At 31.4% G+C, this 18,860-nt stretch overlaps 1 protein-coding gene across 1 annotated transcript; it reads left to right on the top strand.

The window, feature by feature from the left end:
- The first annotated feature begins 367 nt into the window (after positions 1 to 367).
- LOC133203970 (uncharacterized) lies at positions 368 to 13,455 on the top strand. The gene is made up of 3 exons (XM_061339762.1): positions 368 to 557; positions 6,451 to 6,903; positions 13,043 to 13,455. Exons 1-3 carry the CDS (start codon positions 368 to 370, stop codon positions 13,453 to 13,455), a joined length of 1,056 nt encoding a protein of 351 aa, XP_061195746.1.
- Positions 13,456 to 18,860: the final 5,405 nt, after the last annotated feature.

Here is an 18,860-nt window from a genome sequence, read left to right as displayed (position 1 = left end):
ATGAAAAATCTCTGATTTTATTGACACCAAAATTCACTTTTATATTTTACGCGCAGTCATGACCAATTTTTAAACTTAAACGGTAAATAGGGCATGGAATGGAACCGAAATCCCTAAGCTGGAATTTTTAAATATCATCATATATTTTAACAGTTCTTTTAAATACGAGCATGCGGGTCCGAAACAAGAAATTAAATTGGTGTCGCCCTGTTTCATTGTTTTTTTCCCTATGCTGAATGAAACTTTAAATGCTTGAAGCACCCAAGAATTTTTTTCAACATACGTTTTTATGTAAGGACATTTAACATATTTCTCTGCATCTTTAGGATCAAAACAACTAACATCGATTGTGGCTTTTCATGCAAAGATGACGTCTTCAAAACGTAATCTGGAAAATAGCCAAGTAGTACTATTTGAGAAGACACTCTTGAACAAGGGCAACGCATACAATAAAAAGAGTGGGAAGTTCACAGCACTTATTGACGGAATATACCATTTTGACTGGACAACATTGGCAAGGAATAAAAAATATTTCATTACTGAGTTAGTAAGAGAAGGTACAGTTTTGGGTACCAACTATTGTGCAGATATTACGAGCAAGAGAGAGAATGCTCAATGTTCATCTTCGGCAATCGTGCAAATGAAGGTCAATCAGACGGTCTGGATCCAAACTCACTCCAGCTATGGACAAGAAGCCATTGGGGATTGGTGTTATTTCTCAGGGCATATTCTGTTCTGAAAGAAAAAAAAACTATATCATCGAAAAATCTTATGAAATGGACAAACGATTTTATTAAATTGTTTTTATGTCAATTTTTGTCAAAATGTGCAATATAGACAAATTTTGATTATCTATTTAAACAAACGGAAAATTCAGATTGCAAATAATGAGTAGCATCAGATTTGCATAGAGATAAGTAGCTAAAAAGAAATTGAATAAATAACTAATCATGATATATACTTATTTCGCGTGATAAAGACAAGATTTAAGTTTTCCTTAAAGAGTAGCTAAACCAAACAAGTTTTCATTCGATTTTCATTTGACTTGCTTAGCTAATTTAAATTGGGTCGATTGGGGGGGGGGGGGGTGGTCCTGCAGACGACACAATTTAACATTCGATTTCGTCTTGTCTCTCTTTAGTTTATGATACATAAATCTTATTTTTATATAAATAATTTGATTTTATATATTTATCAAATTCACCTTTCGACATTAGTAGGTGGGACCACAGACCGATAATGCCATTCATAGATTCATACTCAAATACAGTATGTACTCTGACAGATCAAAGACACATAAGTTTATTTGATATGTACAAGTATTGTTTTATTAAACAAAAAGAGATAGTAAACTAAACAAGCTGTCGTCCATAATTGCCAGTTCTGATTTTGAAATCTCTGGTTAATGCTTAATGATAAGAAGTAGACTAATTCTAAACGAAAGGAAAGAAAAGAAGCAGACATAAAGAATAAATAACATTTAAAAATCAAGACTTGAATAATGCTGTCATCAATAGTTGTGAACTTTGTTCCAAGAACGACAAATCCTTTTATCCATTCAATATGCTAAGAACGGTTACGGTAGCCTAGCGGTAGGGCGTTCGCTTCGTGATCGAGAGGGCCGGGTTCGCCTAGGCCTTGGCATGACAAAGAACCCTCACTGTTCAATGACCCTGAGTGCCGAGTATAAGTCTAAATTTTACCCTTCACCGGTATATGGTAACGTCTCTTTATGATTTAAAAATTCTCATGGGACGTAAACAACATGCAATCAATCAATCAATATGCTAATAATGAAAATTTTAAACATACTATTTTCCGCAGCTCCGTTATTTTTTCAGCCAGAATACATAACTAAGAATGAATGTAATTGTAAATATGTCATTTATCAATGACACAAAGGTAACACATGAAAATTGGGAGATCCTATGTTTCTCGGCAAGTTGTATACACATCTGGGTTTGGGTTTCCCAAAACTTAAAAGTACAGCACGATAGTAATCAATATACAATTTCATCAAACATTTATGGCGAAATAATAAGGTGGAAAGAAACACTATTTGAGAAACAACCTGACAATTCTTCATATGAAAATTTACTACCAATGGGACGGTTGAACTGGGTGATGGTTGGTATATTTTTCTTTACAAATCAGAGCAAAACAAAACACAAACACTTGCAGCTTAAGCACCTAACATTGATAGCCATCATGTGATCGCTCTGTAACTATTGGCTGAACATGAAAAAGATCCCCCTCCCCCTCCCCCCCCCCAAAAAAAAAAAAACCCTGAGACAATGCATTGCATAATTAACAAATATATAACTAAACCTAATTTAACACATTACATAATAGATATTGCTAAGAGATTTGTTTTGGGGGGTAAAATTGCGTATATACAACTGACAGTGGCTAAATATAAATATTTTTGAAAATAAAATCGAACTAAGTACAAGGAAATATAGCGATCTGCTATTCAGGTTATATATCTTTAGAGGTACCTGACAAATCAAAGATGACTATTTGTGTTCCTAATTTTATTTCATCTTTCAAAGATTATTTTTTGAAAAATATGTCCTCTCCATCTTTTAGAAATACTGATCTTTAAGAATAAATATTGTTCTTGTATCTTTAATAAAGGAAAGGAAAAAAGAACCCAATACAATCACACTAACGATTCAAATTCCTCATAATCAAACGTGGTTATAAGATCGATAAGAGGTACGGGTATTTTTTTTATATATAAGTATCTCTAGCATCAGATATATAAAGAACCACTGAAGGGGCAAGCTATTTTTTCTGAAAGAAGGCGGGTGCGTGGGTGTCTGAAAAATATCTAAATGTTCAAAATATTTGCAAACACTATTGCTTTTTTTTCTTTTTGAAATGTATGTTAAAGAAGATGGTCTCAGTATACAAAAATGTAAAATGGACATTTTTTTTAATTATAGAAGCTTTGATCAGGAAATTTAAAAAAAAAAATACTTACCGTGACTTGGTGTACCATACTACATGAAATCAAATATTATTTGGATTTATATATAAACATCTGAGCTAATTTAATGAAATGATAAAAATTATCATACATATAGCAAACATGGGACTTCGTGTATTCATTACACGGAATTCTCACAGATTGTTGTTAATGTAATACATGTATATTGAAAATAAATTGGAAATAATTTATTTTATGCATTTATATGTATCGTTGCATTTTTGTGTTAAAAATTTAGCTGTCTGTATGATATTTGTTGTTGTTGATTTTTTGACAAATTGATATAGATAACCAATATCTAAGGGTAAACTCTGAAAATTTAGACATTGTAATATAGACAAGAAATATACAGATCGCTGGTAACTGGTTCCCAAGTAATTCGTGTACATGTCACAAAGAAAGTACATCCATGTTTATTGATTTGATAAGTATCAACAATGCATCATTATAAAGGTTACAGATTAGGAATTTTTGCTGTATGATGACACGTTTTCCTGGTATTATGCTGGGAAACATGTACATGCGCGGTGTATTTTGTCTAAATAAAACACGGAATGATGTAGAACTTGAAAAATATTTCCTCTTGTTTATTCATATGGTTTCAAAGTCTTTGAATTGATTTCGAAACATCAACCAGCTAATTAAAGTAGAAAGCGAACAAATAAAAGATTAAATAAAATAAATTAGAAAAGTGTCTGAAACAATACCAACTTTGGGTTAAACAACGAACGACCATTCTAAAAATTGTAATAAAGAATAACTTTCTCATAGAGATTTAAGATTTACTTTAAACAATCTAAATATCTGTAGGTATCAAGAAATGTGCTGAATAGAGATACTCAGTTGTATGATCTTTCATTAATTTTAATTTATAAATTTGGGATGATCAAATGAGTTACTTCTCTGTAATAATAATCATTGCATCATGATAAATGTCCTGCAAAAGTATGATCTTTTTCGAATATCTGAGAACAACTGAGTATAAATGAATTATTGTGTTAAAAACAGCAATCAATAAGCTGTATAAAAAATATTTTCAGGAAGAAAAATGGGAAATTCTAGTCTAGATACAAACAGCAATACTTGAAAAGCAATTTTGCTGTTAAACTCAAAGAGGAAACATCACAGCTAAAAAAGAACTGCGAAGACTTCGCAGCAGCTTCAACTATGATTCGGAAACTATATAAAAGATAAATCTTCTGATTTCCTTAAGCTTTTCTAGAAACATATCGTATTGAGCTTATTAAACACATACATATAATATCTGCTTCTATGTATTCAAGGGCGCTTAAATCATTAAGAATCATTTGTAATGTTCATATGATTTACTAAGGTAGCTTATCTAAGTGAAATATTTTTGGAACTCGTGATCAATTAATCAAGGATGGTTGGAAGGTTGGAAATTCTTTCTAGATAATTTAATAAGATAAACATAAAAATAATGTTAATTACGTTTATCGCAGACATATGTAACGCACGAACAACATGATTGATTCAAGATCTGAAACGAATCCGGATCACAACAGCAATACACTTGGGTAAAAAGACTGAAAATTGCGTCCAATATAAATAGGGGCACGTGCAATCCACCTGTTCTAAACAATTTTCCGTATCTTCGTAAATAATCAATACCAATTTTTTTTCTTTTATATAGATATACGAATTTTTTAAATGAATAAGAGAAGAGAAAATAATTCTCTGATTCTGATATTTCTTTCTACCTTTTCAAGATTTCGACTGAAAACAAATTTAAACTTCTCTCATTTTACTTTCTGTTATAAATATCTTACAATATACATATTATTTATAAAATTATATAAGCATTTTAGTTTGTGGAAATGTCACAAAAATCAGTAAGGAATGATCTAAATTTGAAAACAAATCTGTTTAAAATGACAGGGGGAAACATAGGCAGCATTGGGTTAAAAATAACATATAAGGAGTCCCTTAATTGCAATTGTGTCTAGATAATAGAAAAAAATGTCTGCATCTGTTGAAGAAAAAATATGCCAGGCCAGTTTACCAGAAAATTTAAAAAACAAATTAAAGGAAATCTTTAAAAGTGTTCAATGAAATAAAAGTTCAGTATCTATACATACAGTGTATAATGTATGGCAACAAGATAATCTTGTAACCTTGTAGCACCTCTATATAATTGAAGAAATACAGCCAAATACAGGACGTTTTTTCCACAGTTAGGAACAACAACTCTTAATTTTTTTTTTTATTTGAATAAGTCTTACAAATGAAGTTTAGAATTAAAATTCTTTTTTAAAAAATGTATCCCATGCATAGTTCTGTGAACCAAGTTTCTTGGAAGTCTTTGAAACTGTCTTGTAAAATATATGAGTAGATATCTGACCCTATAAAGGATAGGATTTCCACATTTCTTAAAGAAACCTTATTTCCTTTATTTTCCTTATTTCCTTATTTTCCAATGATTAAGAGCATAGAATGAAATTGGAAGTGATATGTGATATCTTACAATGATATTACGTTGTTTTTAAAACGTATTAACAGTACAATGTACATATAGTTCATGTAGAACTACCGTAAATAAGAATAAAAACGTGCAATGTATTCCTGATACTTGAATACCTATAGGTTGGTTTTATCCTTAAATGTACTTGCTAATCAGTTTTCAATTAAAATATATTGTTTATGCTGTTAATTACTTTCGTGAATTTGATAACACATGCACGTAGGTCTTCAAGAAAAACGATAAGTTTGAATTTATTCCAATAAAAAAATCGCAAATTCCGTTTTTAAATTACAATTTCTTTTCACATTGCAACTACCTAGTGCCCCATATCCTTTTGGCATTATCTTGAATTTTGAAATTTGAAATTTAGATTTAGCATTTCATCATCAGGCACAAAATTTATTCTAGTGTGAACAATAAAATCCAGTTATTTAAAAGTGTTCCAAAGTTACATCCCGGATTACAATTCACTATCTACTGAACATTTGGTCTTCAGTTAAAAAAAAAAAAAAAAAAAAAAAACAAACAAAAAAAAAAAAAAAAAAACTCAAATTTGTTTCCAATAGTCAATATTCTAAGTCACTTTTCAATATGACATAGTGACGTTTACTTCTGAGATAGGTAACCTAAGTGAAAACATAATTAAAGGAAAGGTAAGGGTATTTATATTTACACTGTTATCTCATTTTTTTTTTTAAATGTGTAAAGGTTTTTAAAAATTTTAGTCAAGATAATTGATAAAAAGTGAAATGTACTTGCAATAAACTGTAGATAAAGATTCTAATGCACGTGCAAATAATCCATGCAATATTTTATTCTTGGCATCAGGCGTTCCCTTCCACAAACCTGATATAAAAAGAAGACAGTCATGGTTTGAATAACATTTGTCTCTAATTTTCTCTCAGTACACTTCAATTATTCAACATGAAGCAAAACTTTCTTTGTTTTCAGTTGATTTCTTTTGTTTTTATTCAAGTAAATGGACTGTCAATATTACCAGACAGAACCAATGACGAAAAGGACAAAACAACAGGTTCTACAAAACGCGTGGATATTCTTCAACAACTGTTAAACCAAGAAACTATCATTAGAATGTCTTTAGAGAAAAGTGTTCGAGACCTCATTGAAGAAGTTGTTGATATGACGAAAAATTTGAAAACTTTAGAATCCATTACGGAAAACCTACAGAAGGACATGAAAAGAATTAAAATAGAAAATCAAAGGTTAAAACGGGAAACTTTAAACCAGTTGACAAAAAATGTCACACATATTGAAGAGAGCATTACTGAACTACTTGCAGAAAATGATAACCAAATCTATGAAAGAGTGAATCGTTCACTGGAAATATTGAAAAAGGACATGCTTTTCCGACAAGAAAAGCTCTCAAAAAATGTTTCCAACTTCGAAATGATTCATAGTACTACGCAAGGTAAATATTCACATTACTTTTGGCAATATTATAATTTTTTCCCGAGTATTGAAGCCTGTAATTATTTGTAAAATTAAATCTCCTTTAAATACTGCACATTATTTGACAGATGGTTATATTTATTTGTAATGAACACTTTTTATCGAGGTAGCGATTAGATAATTATAATATTAACAATTTTTATCAACATGATTTTCAGGCGATGAAGTAAAATAACGTAGTGAGCGACTAAATATAGTTTTTTTTTTTTGTTATTTCCCTTATTGGTGTTGTGTTGTTGTTGGTTTTTTTTTGTTGTTGTTTTGTTTTTTAAAAACATTTTTAAGAGTAAAACACTATGAAGTCTTTTTTTAAATCCCTTGAACATATAAAACATTCACTATTTTAGATTTTTGCAGACACATAAAATAACAATATTGTTCACTGGACGAAAAAAAATCTTTAAGCAATCGCTTAATGGTGGCTTTAAGGTGGCTTAAAGAAGTTAATTCTTTTAAGCCACCATTAAGCTGCAGCTTCTAGATGCTAAATGTCCAAAATTCTTTAAGCTACCATTAAGCCACCTTTAAGCTGCAGCTTAATGGTAACTTAATGTCCAAACGTTATTCATCCACGATTACGTCATCTTTAAACTACCTTTACGCATGAAGTTTTTAAACTAATTTGTTAAGTTTAAATTATATTTCAGAATCATTCACGCGAAATCTTAATATTCAGTTCATAATTTGACAAGTGTAACATTTATTGTCAACGCGTATAAACTCGGGAATAGCTCCTTTTAGTGCTTTCAAATTTTCGCTATCCCAAAAAACTCAGTTTGTTTAAATACTTGTTTTAAAATTATTTTCAACATTAACACACACTCTATATGAAATTAAAAAAAAAATCACGTTGTGTTTTTCTTTCGTGTGTGCAGAGGAAATGTGTTTATAGGAAATATTGTAATATAGAGTCATTTTCTGGTATTCCGTATATTGAATAAATTGAACTTTGACATTAAATTATGCAGACTTATAATAGACACTACTGCTATCTCTCTTTGTCTCTTTTTCTTTGGGTAGAGAAATGTTTAAGATTAAAAAGAAGTATAGGTGAATTTTTGGTTAAGGATACACCAAAGGCTTTTTTTCATGATTTTCAACAATTTTGAGATTTTTGGCTAAGAAAAAAAAAAGCTTATCACTTCTTTATAATGCATGTAAAATTTCTGGTTATTATGAAATGGTTTTCTAATCATTAAACAATAATGAAACATAAACACTACCACATGTGGATGTTCCGTAATTGAAGATTCTGATTTGATCTGTGACTGCCTGCTCAAGAAAGACGCAATATATCACTGTGACTACTTGGGGAATTCTTCACTAGCCACACAGAGGTCATCAGTAATCAAACTACAGGGACTTTTGATTTAGAGAAGGAGATCTAACAGATCACTGATGACCATTAAATATGAGGTGGAGCTTAGATTTTGCTATTTTGCCGGGAAATCTTCCTGATTCAGAATTGAACCTATTTTACCTAATTAAAAGCACTTAAATACAGAAAAGAACCTCCCATTCTTGTGAATATGCATGGAGAATATGGCTAAGTGACAGGTATCCAAAGCTGAATCTCCAAGGTGTCATATATTCCTAGCTTTGGCAGATTTTGTTGTGTAATGGGTTTTTGCCCCTCTACTGTAAAGTAAGAGCAGAGAGTTTGTGGTATTATTTCAAAGGATTCAGCTTCCTTATTTATTGACCAATTTCTCTAAAAATTGGATGGGTTGCTTCTCAAATGTATGTTCACAAAACAGTGTCTCGGATTTTTGATACCTAGCTTAGGTTTGGAATTACTGAGGGAACTGTTAAATTAGGCTAATAAATTGGTAACATTGAAGGGCAAATGGCTGTAACTTTTGAATTGGAAGATTAATCAAAATTCTGATATACAGTTTTTAAGTTCAATCTTTAATCTACCTTGAGGCAAAATTACCACTTTGAGGGGTTAAAGACAAAAAAAGTGATTTATAAAATATTCATGCACTAAAATTTACATTAATATTTAAATATTTTTTTAATAAGTTACATGTATTAATTAAAAATTAAAGAAGAAGGTACGGTTTTATCTTTATTATGCCCTAAAAATTTAATGTTTTCAAAAAGTTTTAAACTGGCTTAAATATTAGTTAAGTATATGCTGTGATAAATCAGGAAAGAATATGGCATGAAGGAGTACCATTCTGGAAATATTACGTCATTAATTTGATGCATTTCTCTATTTTATACAGAAAAGGGCTCAAAATGACCCAGTTCAAGGGTTATTTTCCTTAAGAAAATAGTGTCCACAGCCGTCGCCCACTTTAATTTTTTGATATGTTGTGTAAAATTCTTTGAAAAATCACATATCTCAAAATCTTTGTGGGCGATGCCTGTGGACAATATTATCTGAAAGAAAATTCCATTGAAAATTGGTGTCTTCTGCAACTTTTTAAGAAAATAAGGGAAAATACACAAGTTTATGACGTCACAATTAGCATTTAGAAGGTCATGTGAGAAAAATGATATGTATGATCTTTCTGCATGGAATTTCAATGATTCAGAAAGCATGAGTTTTAATTTTTACATCACTTTCATTTTTAAGAAAAAACACATGGCAAGATTTGTACTGAAACCGTACCTTGTTCTTAGAATAATTAAATAGTAAATTTAACAAGCTTTCAAATGATATATACTTTTATAATGTAATCTTTGATAATGAAAGAAATACATGCAAATTCAATTCTGGCATTTGGAAACCTTTGATGTATCCTAAGTAACATAAAATGATTTTCTTTTAAAATAATTCAAAAGTAAAGATGTATCATCGATCATAGTCGATTTTTAATGTTTTATATTAAATAAAATGATTGGGAAAAAAGAAAACGCTGCGTTATTTCCAAATAAATTTTAAACATAACATCCGAACAGATTTATACTTAGTTGAAAGCAGGGTAAAATAACACAGGGTACAGTATATCGACTGGTGAGACAATAGACCTTAATTAGATATCCCCCCAGTCCCTGTTCAGCTAACAGGATCATACTATGCACAATTAACGTACAGAGACATATCTCGGTAATTAATTATTTTTAGAAAACAGGAAATTTAATGGAAGCACATAACAAATTAAAGATTCGGATTGTAAGCCAAAAGACGATTATTTTGATACCCATTATGATATAAAAAGAATTAAAACTGAAGACGATATGTTAAAAAGCATTTCATGAACCAAATGTCACACAAAGATTGTCAATTATTTAGCACAAAAAACTAGTAAATATCCGCAGCATATTTATAAGAACTACTATCTTTTTATCCTTTCCTTTTCGGTGATATATTTGGTTTTGATAACAATTTAATTTTAAAATTGTGGAATTTCAATACACAACGTATCAAGCTTATAAAACTGCTAATAAAAGAGCGAGAAATAAATTAAAATAAAAAAAAGCTCATTCACACCGAACATCATACCAAGCTCCACGGGTACATGTAAGTAATTTTAAGTTATATATATATATATATATATATATATATATATATATATATATATATATATATATATATATATATATATATATATATATATATATATATAATTATTAATACTTTATTAACATAATCTATATAAATAAAATACATGTACCAATTATAACAAAATATTAAGTGGCTAAAATCTTCGTCTTCCAATTGAAGATTTTTAAAAAATTCGCCTTCCTAACAAAAGGTCGTAGGATCGAATGCTGCACGGGGGAAGGGGGGCATATTTTGTTTTATTGTTTTCAATTAAAAAAAATCGTTCTTTTACTTTATATTTGATGAATGAACGAATGTGTATATTCGACATTTATAATTTACGAGAAGTAATTATCATGAAAGCAATATTTTAGCCATAAAAGCAGTTTTATCGACTGCGTAATGGTAACTTAATGATAGCTTAAGGGTGGTTTAATGATAGCTAAATGGAGTTTGGACATTGAGCACCTATGAGTTTGGCTTAATAGTGACTTAAATATTGTCCAGAAGCTATTAATAAGCACCTATAAGTCAACTTAGCTATCCTTGTGCATCCATTAAGAACTTTGAGATGACTTAACAGTAACTTAATGAAGGTGTATTTATTACTTAAATATAGCTTAAAGGTGCTTAGTGGTGACTTACATGTAAAGATGACCATTAAGCCATCATTAAGGACCTATGTAATAAAAAAAATCAGTTAAAAATGATTCTTTTAACTTCATATCAAAGCATTATGGAACATTTGATAAAAGTTCTTCAAATATAAAAATGTAAATCAATCTTCAATAAATGATACACATAATATGAAAAATGTACTCATAGACATTTGCATGCTTAATTGGTCAAAACTAAATACTTGTACATAAAAAGGCCAATTCTCCCAACAATACTATCACTGTTCTTTTTTGTACTTGGACATAATAACAGAGCTAGACTTATCATTGAGCAACAACTTGTAAATAAATCTCAGAATGAAAAAAAAAATATTACAGGGCCACAATAGAATTTTCAATAAGTATGCTTCAACTAATTTTCATTCACAATTGATATCAGTATTTGTAAGTTAATATATAGTAATACACAAATATATGCGCTGTAATAAAACAGAACTCAAAATATAAGTTATTGTAAAATGGAACTTTGCTACATTTGCAATATAGAAACGGCTTATTTTCAATAGTTTATTGATATATTTTGGAAAGCAGTGTCAAAAATTATTTCTGATTTTATGAGAAGTTAGTCCAATGAATCAAGGTAGACAGATACTTTTCTTGTGGCAGGCAGATCCTTAGTTACAGTTGACCATGACTATTTGGAATTATTTGTCAAGGATGCTGTTACATATTTCCGATTATTCTATGGTGTAAAGGAGGTATTATCAACCTCCAGACCGTAAACGGTAGCTCAATCGGTAGCGCGCTCCCTCCTGATCGGGAGGTCGTGAGTTGGAATCTCGGCCGCGACTTTCCTAAGTCGATAAAAAAAATGGGTAGCAACTGTTCCTTCGCCATGCGCTCGGCACTTTGAAGTGAAAGTTGCGGGTCCTTCGGGTGAGACCTTAAAAAATGAGGCCCCGTGTCACGGCAGGCGTTGGCACGATAAAGATCCCTCACTGCTCAATGACCCTGAGCGCCGAGTAAAGTTCAAAATTTGAAGCCCTTCACCGCTATATGGAAACGTATCTATATGAGTGAAAAATTCTCAAATTGGACGTAAAACAACATACAATCAATAAATCAACCACCAATGTTATACACTCTGGTTCAGCTGACGACCTACTTGATGAATCCGATCCACACATATCTGCACTATATAATCGGTTCTTGGTTGTAAGAGTTGAGTGTGTTTTAACTGTAGAAATTCAGAAAGCAACACTAAACCTCGGGGGAATGGTTTTTTTTTTAAGCTAGAGACATAAATAGCTCCATAACTTGTTCAAGCAGCAATTCAGAAGTGTCCCATGTTCTCTTTTCCTAGAAATGATATACGTGTAGATATAGAGATTTATATATGTGTACATTGTACGTTCTTATCTATAATAATTCCTTGCACTTAAATCTAAGCGTTTACCCCATGATGCAATGTTGAAATAATCTGCCTTTACAAAAATAGATCTACTATCTTCTTCAATGGATAGGTTTATTTATTTTTTGTAACTCTAAGAAGCACTTTTTAAACAGTTAATGTTACCATCCACCATTGAAGCAATCGGTTATAATATATAAAAGTACGCCTCCTTTTTCTGTTATTTTTACAATAGGAACAGAGACTGTCAAATAAGTTTTCCTACTCTTGAAAATTCTCTCAGAAAAATCTCTGATTTTGCTGACATCAAACTTTACTTGAATATTTTACGCACAGTTATGACCATAATGGAAAAATCCGGAAGCGGGAATTTTGAAATATTAATTTTTACATTCCTTTTAAATACGAGCGCACAGGTCCGAAACAAGATATTAAATTGGTGTCGCCCTTCTTTCTTGTTGTATTTTCATCCTTCACTGATCAATAACTTTAAATTTTTGAAGCACTGAAGAAATACTTTTACATACACGCTATTATCTAATGACATTTAATATCTTTTTTTTTGCATCTTAAGGCTCAAAACAACTCAAATCAACTGTGGCGTTTCATGCGAAGATGACGTCTTCAAAATATAATCTGGGAAGTAACCAAGTAGTACTATTTGAGGAGATACTTTTGAACAAGGGCAACGCATACAATACAAAGAGTGGCAAGTTCACAGCACCTATTGACGGAATATACCATTTTGACTGGACTACACTTGCAGGAGTTAGTAAAAGATTTATCACGTTGTTAGTAAGAGAAGGCTCAACTATGGGTGTCAACTATTGTGCAGATATTACGAACAATCAAGAGCATGGTCAGTGTTCATCTTCAGCAATCGTGCAAATGAAGGCCAATCAGACGGTCTGGATTCAAACTTATTCCACCAACGGAAAAGCAGTCATTGGTGATTGGTGTTATTTCTCAGGGCATATTTTGTTCTGAAAGAACAAACTATAGCATTGTAAAATCTTATGAATAGGACAAACAATTTTATCAAATTATCTTTAAGTCAATTTGTGTCAAATTGTGCAATATAGATAAATTTTGATTATCTATTTAAACAAACAGAAAATTCAGATTGTAGATAAGGAATAGTCAGATTTGCATACACATAAGTAGCCAAAAAGATTGAATAAAGTACTGATCATGATTTACATACTTCACTTGACAAAAAACAACAATTAAGTTTTCCTTAAAAATGTAGCCAAACCAAGCGAGTTTTCATATGATTCATTCGACTAGCTTAGGAAAATGAAATGGGGTCGATTGTTGGGGTGGTCAGACAAAATTTTGCATTTTATTTTCTCTTATAACTTTTTCATGGCCTTAGGAACCGGAGGGAGCACGGGGGTGTGCCCCTCCCCCAATATTTTTGCCTATATATAGATAACTTTTGAACACGGTACAGCATTAGCAAAAAGGCAAATATGATGGGAAAATCGAATAGAAATTTAAATGAAAAAATCACATCGTGTTACATCTACCTAACCTTCACTTAACATTTCATGAATGATTTCAAACTGATTTGATTGAGAATGGCTCTTTTGAAGCAAAATGAAAGTGAGCGTGTCAAAAAGACTATTTAGTTAGCTTTGAATGTTCCCGCTATCTATTTTTGAAAATGGAGGATTTTATGCTTAAAAATATTAAAACCTTGAAGCCATCTAGCACGATTAACTTAAGACTAAACAGCGAAAACTAAATCCAATAAATTCACAAAAATTATTTCAAAATCTATTGATAGTATGATTTACATATCAAATTTCATTCTATTTTTTCTTCTTATTCTTTCTTCACGGAAGACTTTATAGTGTTGCTACATCTTTTAATTATTTGATTGTTCTTCTAAGTTTTTTCCCCTTTAATCGTTTACAAGCATTTATATACATATCATATTGGAACAAGATATGATAAATAGACAAGATATACTGTGATACTATTGGTATGATTGTTCTGACCTTCTTATTTTGTGCACGCGATTTCTAAAGACTATTGCGTGGATTTAATTAAAATTTTCAGGAACAGTGTGCCGTATTCTGAAGTAATTTTGTCCATGAGGAATTTAGAAATATTACTTCCGGTTCTAAGATACGGACCATTTTCTGATTTTAAAATGAGATAATCTGAGTAAAGGATGAAGATTTCAATGTTAAACTTTCAGGGATTATAAATCGTGATAGATTCTAGCCAGGACGTGACTTTTTGTTCTTTGTAGGCACTTCCGGTCGCTACCGGAAGCAATTTATAAAGGTCGAATTTTTCAATTTTTAAGTTTCTCAATACTTTTTAATGAAGTTTACAAGAATAACATATATTCTTTTCAACATTCTTAATATATAATATGTTTGAAAATTGATACATGAAAACTCGAGATATTCCTCTGTTTTCAACACTGGATTGAAATATTTTTAGAGAAATAGAATTTCAATCTGATGTTTTCGCAAACGTCCGCATCGAATTAATCGCGAACGTCTGAGAAAACATTAATCATAATTGATGGCGTACGTCTGGGAAATCATTATATTGAATCGAATGTTTTCTCAGACGTCTGCAATGAGTTTTTTGCGGACGTTTGAGTAAACATTGGATTGAACTTCTTGTTTGCAGTTGAATTTCAATCCACTTTGGCTATTCTCTTAGGCAAAGTGTAAATGATTCATGAAAATGACAAAAATATCAGTTTAGTTTCAGTGTCACTTAAAATTAATACAATATCCAAAAAATAAATGACTTTCATAGGGGAAATTTGATAAGTATGGACAGGGGAGCTTGCGTTTTTGGAAAAATAAAAATGAATAAGCTCTCTTTGCCTCTGTCCTCCTAAGGCAATAAAATAGGTAATCTGATATTGATTTATGGACCATCAGTCATCTGATTTGTGAGTAACTGTAAGGAATTAGGACTCTTTGCTAGCAAAGATGAAATTTCGAATTCATGAGCATTTGCAGTCCACCTCTTCCTTGTTTTGTTAAAACGATAAAATATATCCCTGGTCATCTCATAAAAAATAATCTGCCTGCAATTGCATAAAAAATAAAAATATCTTAACCAATATTTACAAGCCTCATGTAGCGCCATCGGTAGAGTACTCACTCCGATATATATGATCAACTGATAGAGATCAAGATTTAATTTTACTATTAGTTTACTCAGTAAATGAAAATCATTATTCCCATAAAATCCCTTCAAATGAATAATACACAAGCTCCTTAACGAATAGGCATAACCTTTTATAAGCTTACCTGAGCCGAATGATCAAGCTTTTCTGATTGAAGATTGTTCGGCGTCCGTTTGTCGTATGTAGTCTGTAAACTGTTCAACTTCTTCTCAAGAACCAACGTGCCATTTCCAACCAAACCTGCCACAAACTACCCAATGGTGAAGGGGATTAAAGTTTGATCTAATGAAGAGTTGCGTTTTCTTTCAAGGGGATCTAATAAAGAATTATTGAAAAGAAATTCATCTTTTAACAATCTTCTCAATAACCAATGGGCCAGAAAAGATGAAACTTATGCAAAATGTTCATTTCTTAATGTAGACTAAGGATTTATTCAGATCATGACTACCCGGGCTAGGGCAAAGCCATGAAAAGTAATATTTATATGGAAGCATCATCAGTTAGTATAGATTGAAATTTATTCAAATCATGACGTCTGAGTGTAGGATGGGGCCACAATGGTTTTACAAAGCTTTACATGGGAATACATAGGGAAAAAAAATTTAAGAGCATCAATGCCATGATAAGTTATATTCATATGGAAGCATCTCCGGGTAGCGTAAATTAAAGTTTGTTCAAATAATGACCCCAGGGGTAGGGTGGGGCCATAATTGGCGATCAAAGTTCTACATAGGGATTTTGGGAAAATTCTCATGAACAGTGGAGTCATGATTACATGTATTCAAATTTATATAAAAGCATCCCCAGGTAGTGAAGGTTCATGTTTCATCAAATAATCAGTTTTACATAGGAATATGAAGGAAATTCTTTAAAAATATTCCCCTGAATAACAGTAAAGCTGTGATTGGTCATATTAATATGGAAGTATACTCAGGTAATGCGGATTCAAGCTTGTTCAAAACAAGTCCCCCGTGGACCAACATGGGCTATCCAATTTTTACTTAGGAATTTATAAGGGAGATTCTATAAAAATGTTTAAAATCCATGATTAGTCATTTGAAACTAAAAGCATTTTCAGTCAATGCTTAATTAAACTTGTTCACCTCATGACTCTCTCCCTTGCCCCCTCCTGGGAATGTGAAACCACTTATGCAATTCAACTTTTCAATACTAAACTGATTTCTGCTTTTCTGTAACCGAATTGCTTAGGTGAGTGACGCAGCCCATGAGCCTTTGTTTTAATTACCGACTAGACTCACCCAGCTGATTCTTCAGACCAGTGTCATTAATAGGTAGATTTTCATAATAAAATTCTGTCTAACCGCCTTATTAGTCTTTCTAACTTTTAATGAGTAGTTTGGCAGGAAACTGAAAATAACAATCACAGTGTTGTCAAGACTTAAACATCGAAAGACATTTTCTTCTTTACAACCTAACGCCGACCATGATTGTTGTACGAAAATGGATATTTTTGTATCGAGAACCTAGGGAAATACACATGCATAATGACTGACTTTACGTATTTCTGAGTACTTTGGGAAAGTAAAATTAGATATTTTCTTTAATTTCAAAATTTGTCCGATAGGTTCCTGTCAATTTCTACTTTTTCTTTTTGAATAACACCGGAGCAAGGACGGAATCTTTTTAGTGTTATACAATCGGCAAGAGACTCTACCAGATTTTACAGCCAGGTAAAATGTAAGGACATAAGTTGAAACGTATAATACTAGTATATGTTGCGTTTGAAATTAAGGTGAAGTGTTGCGCAAATGAAATTCAAAATTTTAGTGACCTAGAAAGAGTTGTCAGGGTTTGGAGTAGCTTCCCCTTGCATTTACAAAGCTTAAAACACCGTACAGGAGATACATACTCAGTAGGATATAGCAAAAAAAAAAAAAACAAAACAAAACAAAAAAACAAAAAAAAAAAACAAACAAAAAAACAATAATACAAATGGTAAGTCATTTTTGTGTTACAATTAGAATCTGCTTGTAATGACAGGACAATTTGTGAAAGTCATTTGTTGCAGGCCCTTAGGAGGCAATTTCATTTTTTTTTTTGGGGGGGGGGGCACAGCCATATATTTTCAGTTGAGGGGGCACTATCAACCAAAATTTCTTGACAAGCAAAAAAAAAAAATAAATAAAAATAAATAAATAGAAATAAAATAAAATAAAAATTAAAAAATAAATTTAAAAAAAAAAGGTCATCAAACGTTTATATTGAGGGGGCACAAACATATAGTAGGAATGTTTTCTACAGTAATCTATATATCGGCAAAATTATTGGGGGGCACGCTCCCCCCCCCTCCCCGGTTCCTACGGCCATATATTACTCCACGTTTAAATACATGTATTTAGGTAAAATTTTGTTAAAGCTACACTATATATGTTGGACAATCAATAATCTTCATGTTAAATGTCATCATTGAAAAATAAATATTAAATGGTAAGAAATATAATTTTTTTCTTTGATAGGGGTATAAAAACTTTGACAGATTGATGTAGTTTTCTGTCCAAGTTTTCTCTGAGACCTCGATCGCGATCAAAGAAAAAAATATATGATTCATACTTAATTAATCGCAATATATTTGGAGTACTACCATTTGAGCCCGAACCTTTATGGAGTTCTATGAACATGAACTTGAATTTCATTTGAGTATTGATATAGTAAGGGTTTTACTGAATTTCATTTGAATATTCTAATAACTTTTTTTTCAAGGTTTTAGATGTTTTTTTCTTCTTCATCTCAAGAACAACAAAGCCATGATTAATCATATTGATATGGAAGAATCCTCAGGTACTGTAGATTCAAGTTTCAAATCAAATTCACTTTTGGGGTAGAAATGGCCACAAAGGGGGATCAAATTTTACATAGGAATATATAGAAAAAAGTATTGACAAATCATCTTCTGAAGAACACCAAGAAATAGGTATGGAAGAATCCACAGGTAGTGTAAATTTAATTTGTTCAAATTTTGATCCCTGGGGTAGGATGGGGCCACAATGTATGGGGGGGGGGGTCAAAGTATTACGTAGAGATATTTACAGGAAAAAAATCTTTAAAAACTCTTTTCATGATTAGTAAAGCCATTTTTAGTCTTACTGATATGTAAGCATCCTCAGGGAGCATAAATTTTAGTTTGTTCAAATCTTGACTCCCAGGGGTAGGATGGAGCTATATCTTTAAAAATGTTCTTTTCAAGAACAGCAGAGCCATGCTTTAATAT

The sequence above is a fragment of the Saccostrea echinata genome, unplaced genomic scaffold, assembly GCF_033153115.1.
Source record: "Saccostrea echinata isolate AGI-Se365-2 ecotype Australia unplaced genomic scaffold, CSIRO_AGI_Sech_v1 ptg000052l, whole genome shotgun sequence".
NCBI lineage: Eukaryota > Metazoa > Mollusca > Bivalvia > Ostreida > Ostreidae > Saccostrea > Saccostrea echinata.
This window is presented reverse-complemented; position numbering and strand designations above follow the sequence as displayed.

Excerpts from the sequence above, each read along its gene's own strand:
- LOC133203970 (XM_061339762.1), top strand. The coding sequence starts at position 368 with ATGACGTCTTCAAAACGTAATCTGGAAAATAGCCAAGTAGTACTATTT. Across the intron at positions 558-6,450 it reads TACTGAGTTAGTAAGAGAAG|TAAATGGACTGTCAATATTA; the intron begins GTACAGTTTTGG and ends TTTTTATTCAAG. Across the intron at positions 6,904-13,042 it reads GATTCATAGTACTACGCAAG|GCTCAAAACAACTCAAATCA; the intron begins GTAAATATTCAC and ends TTGCATCTTAAG.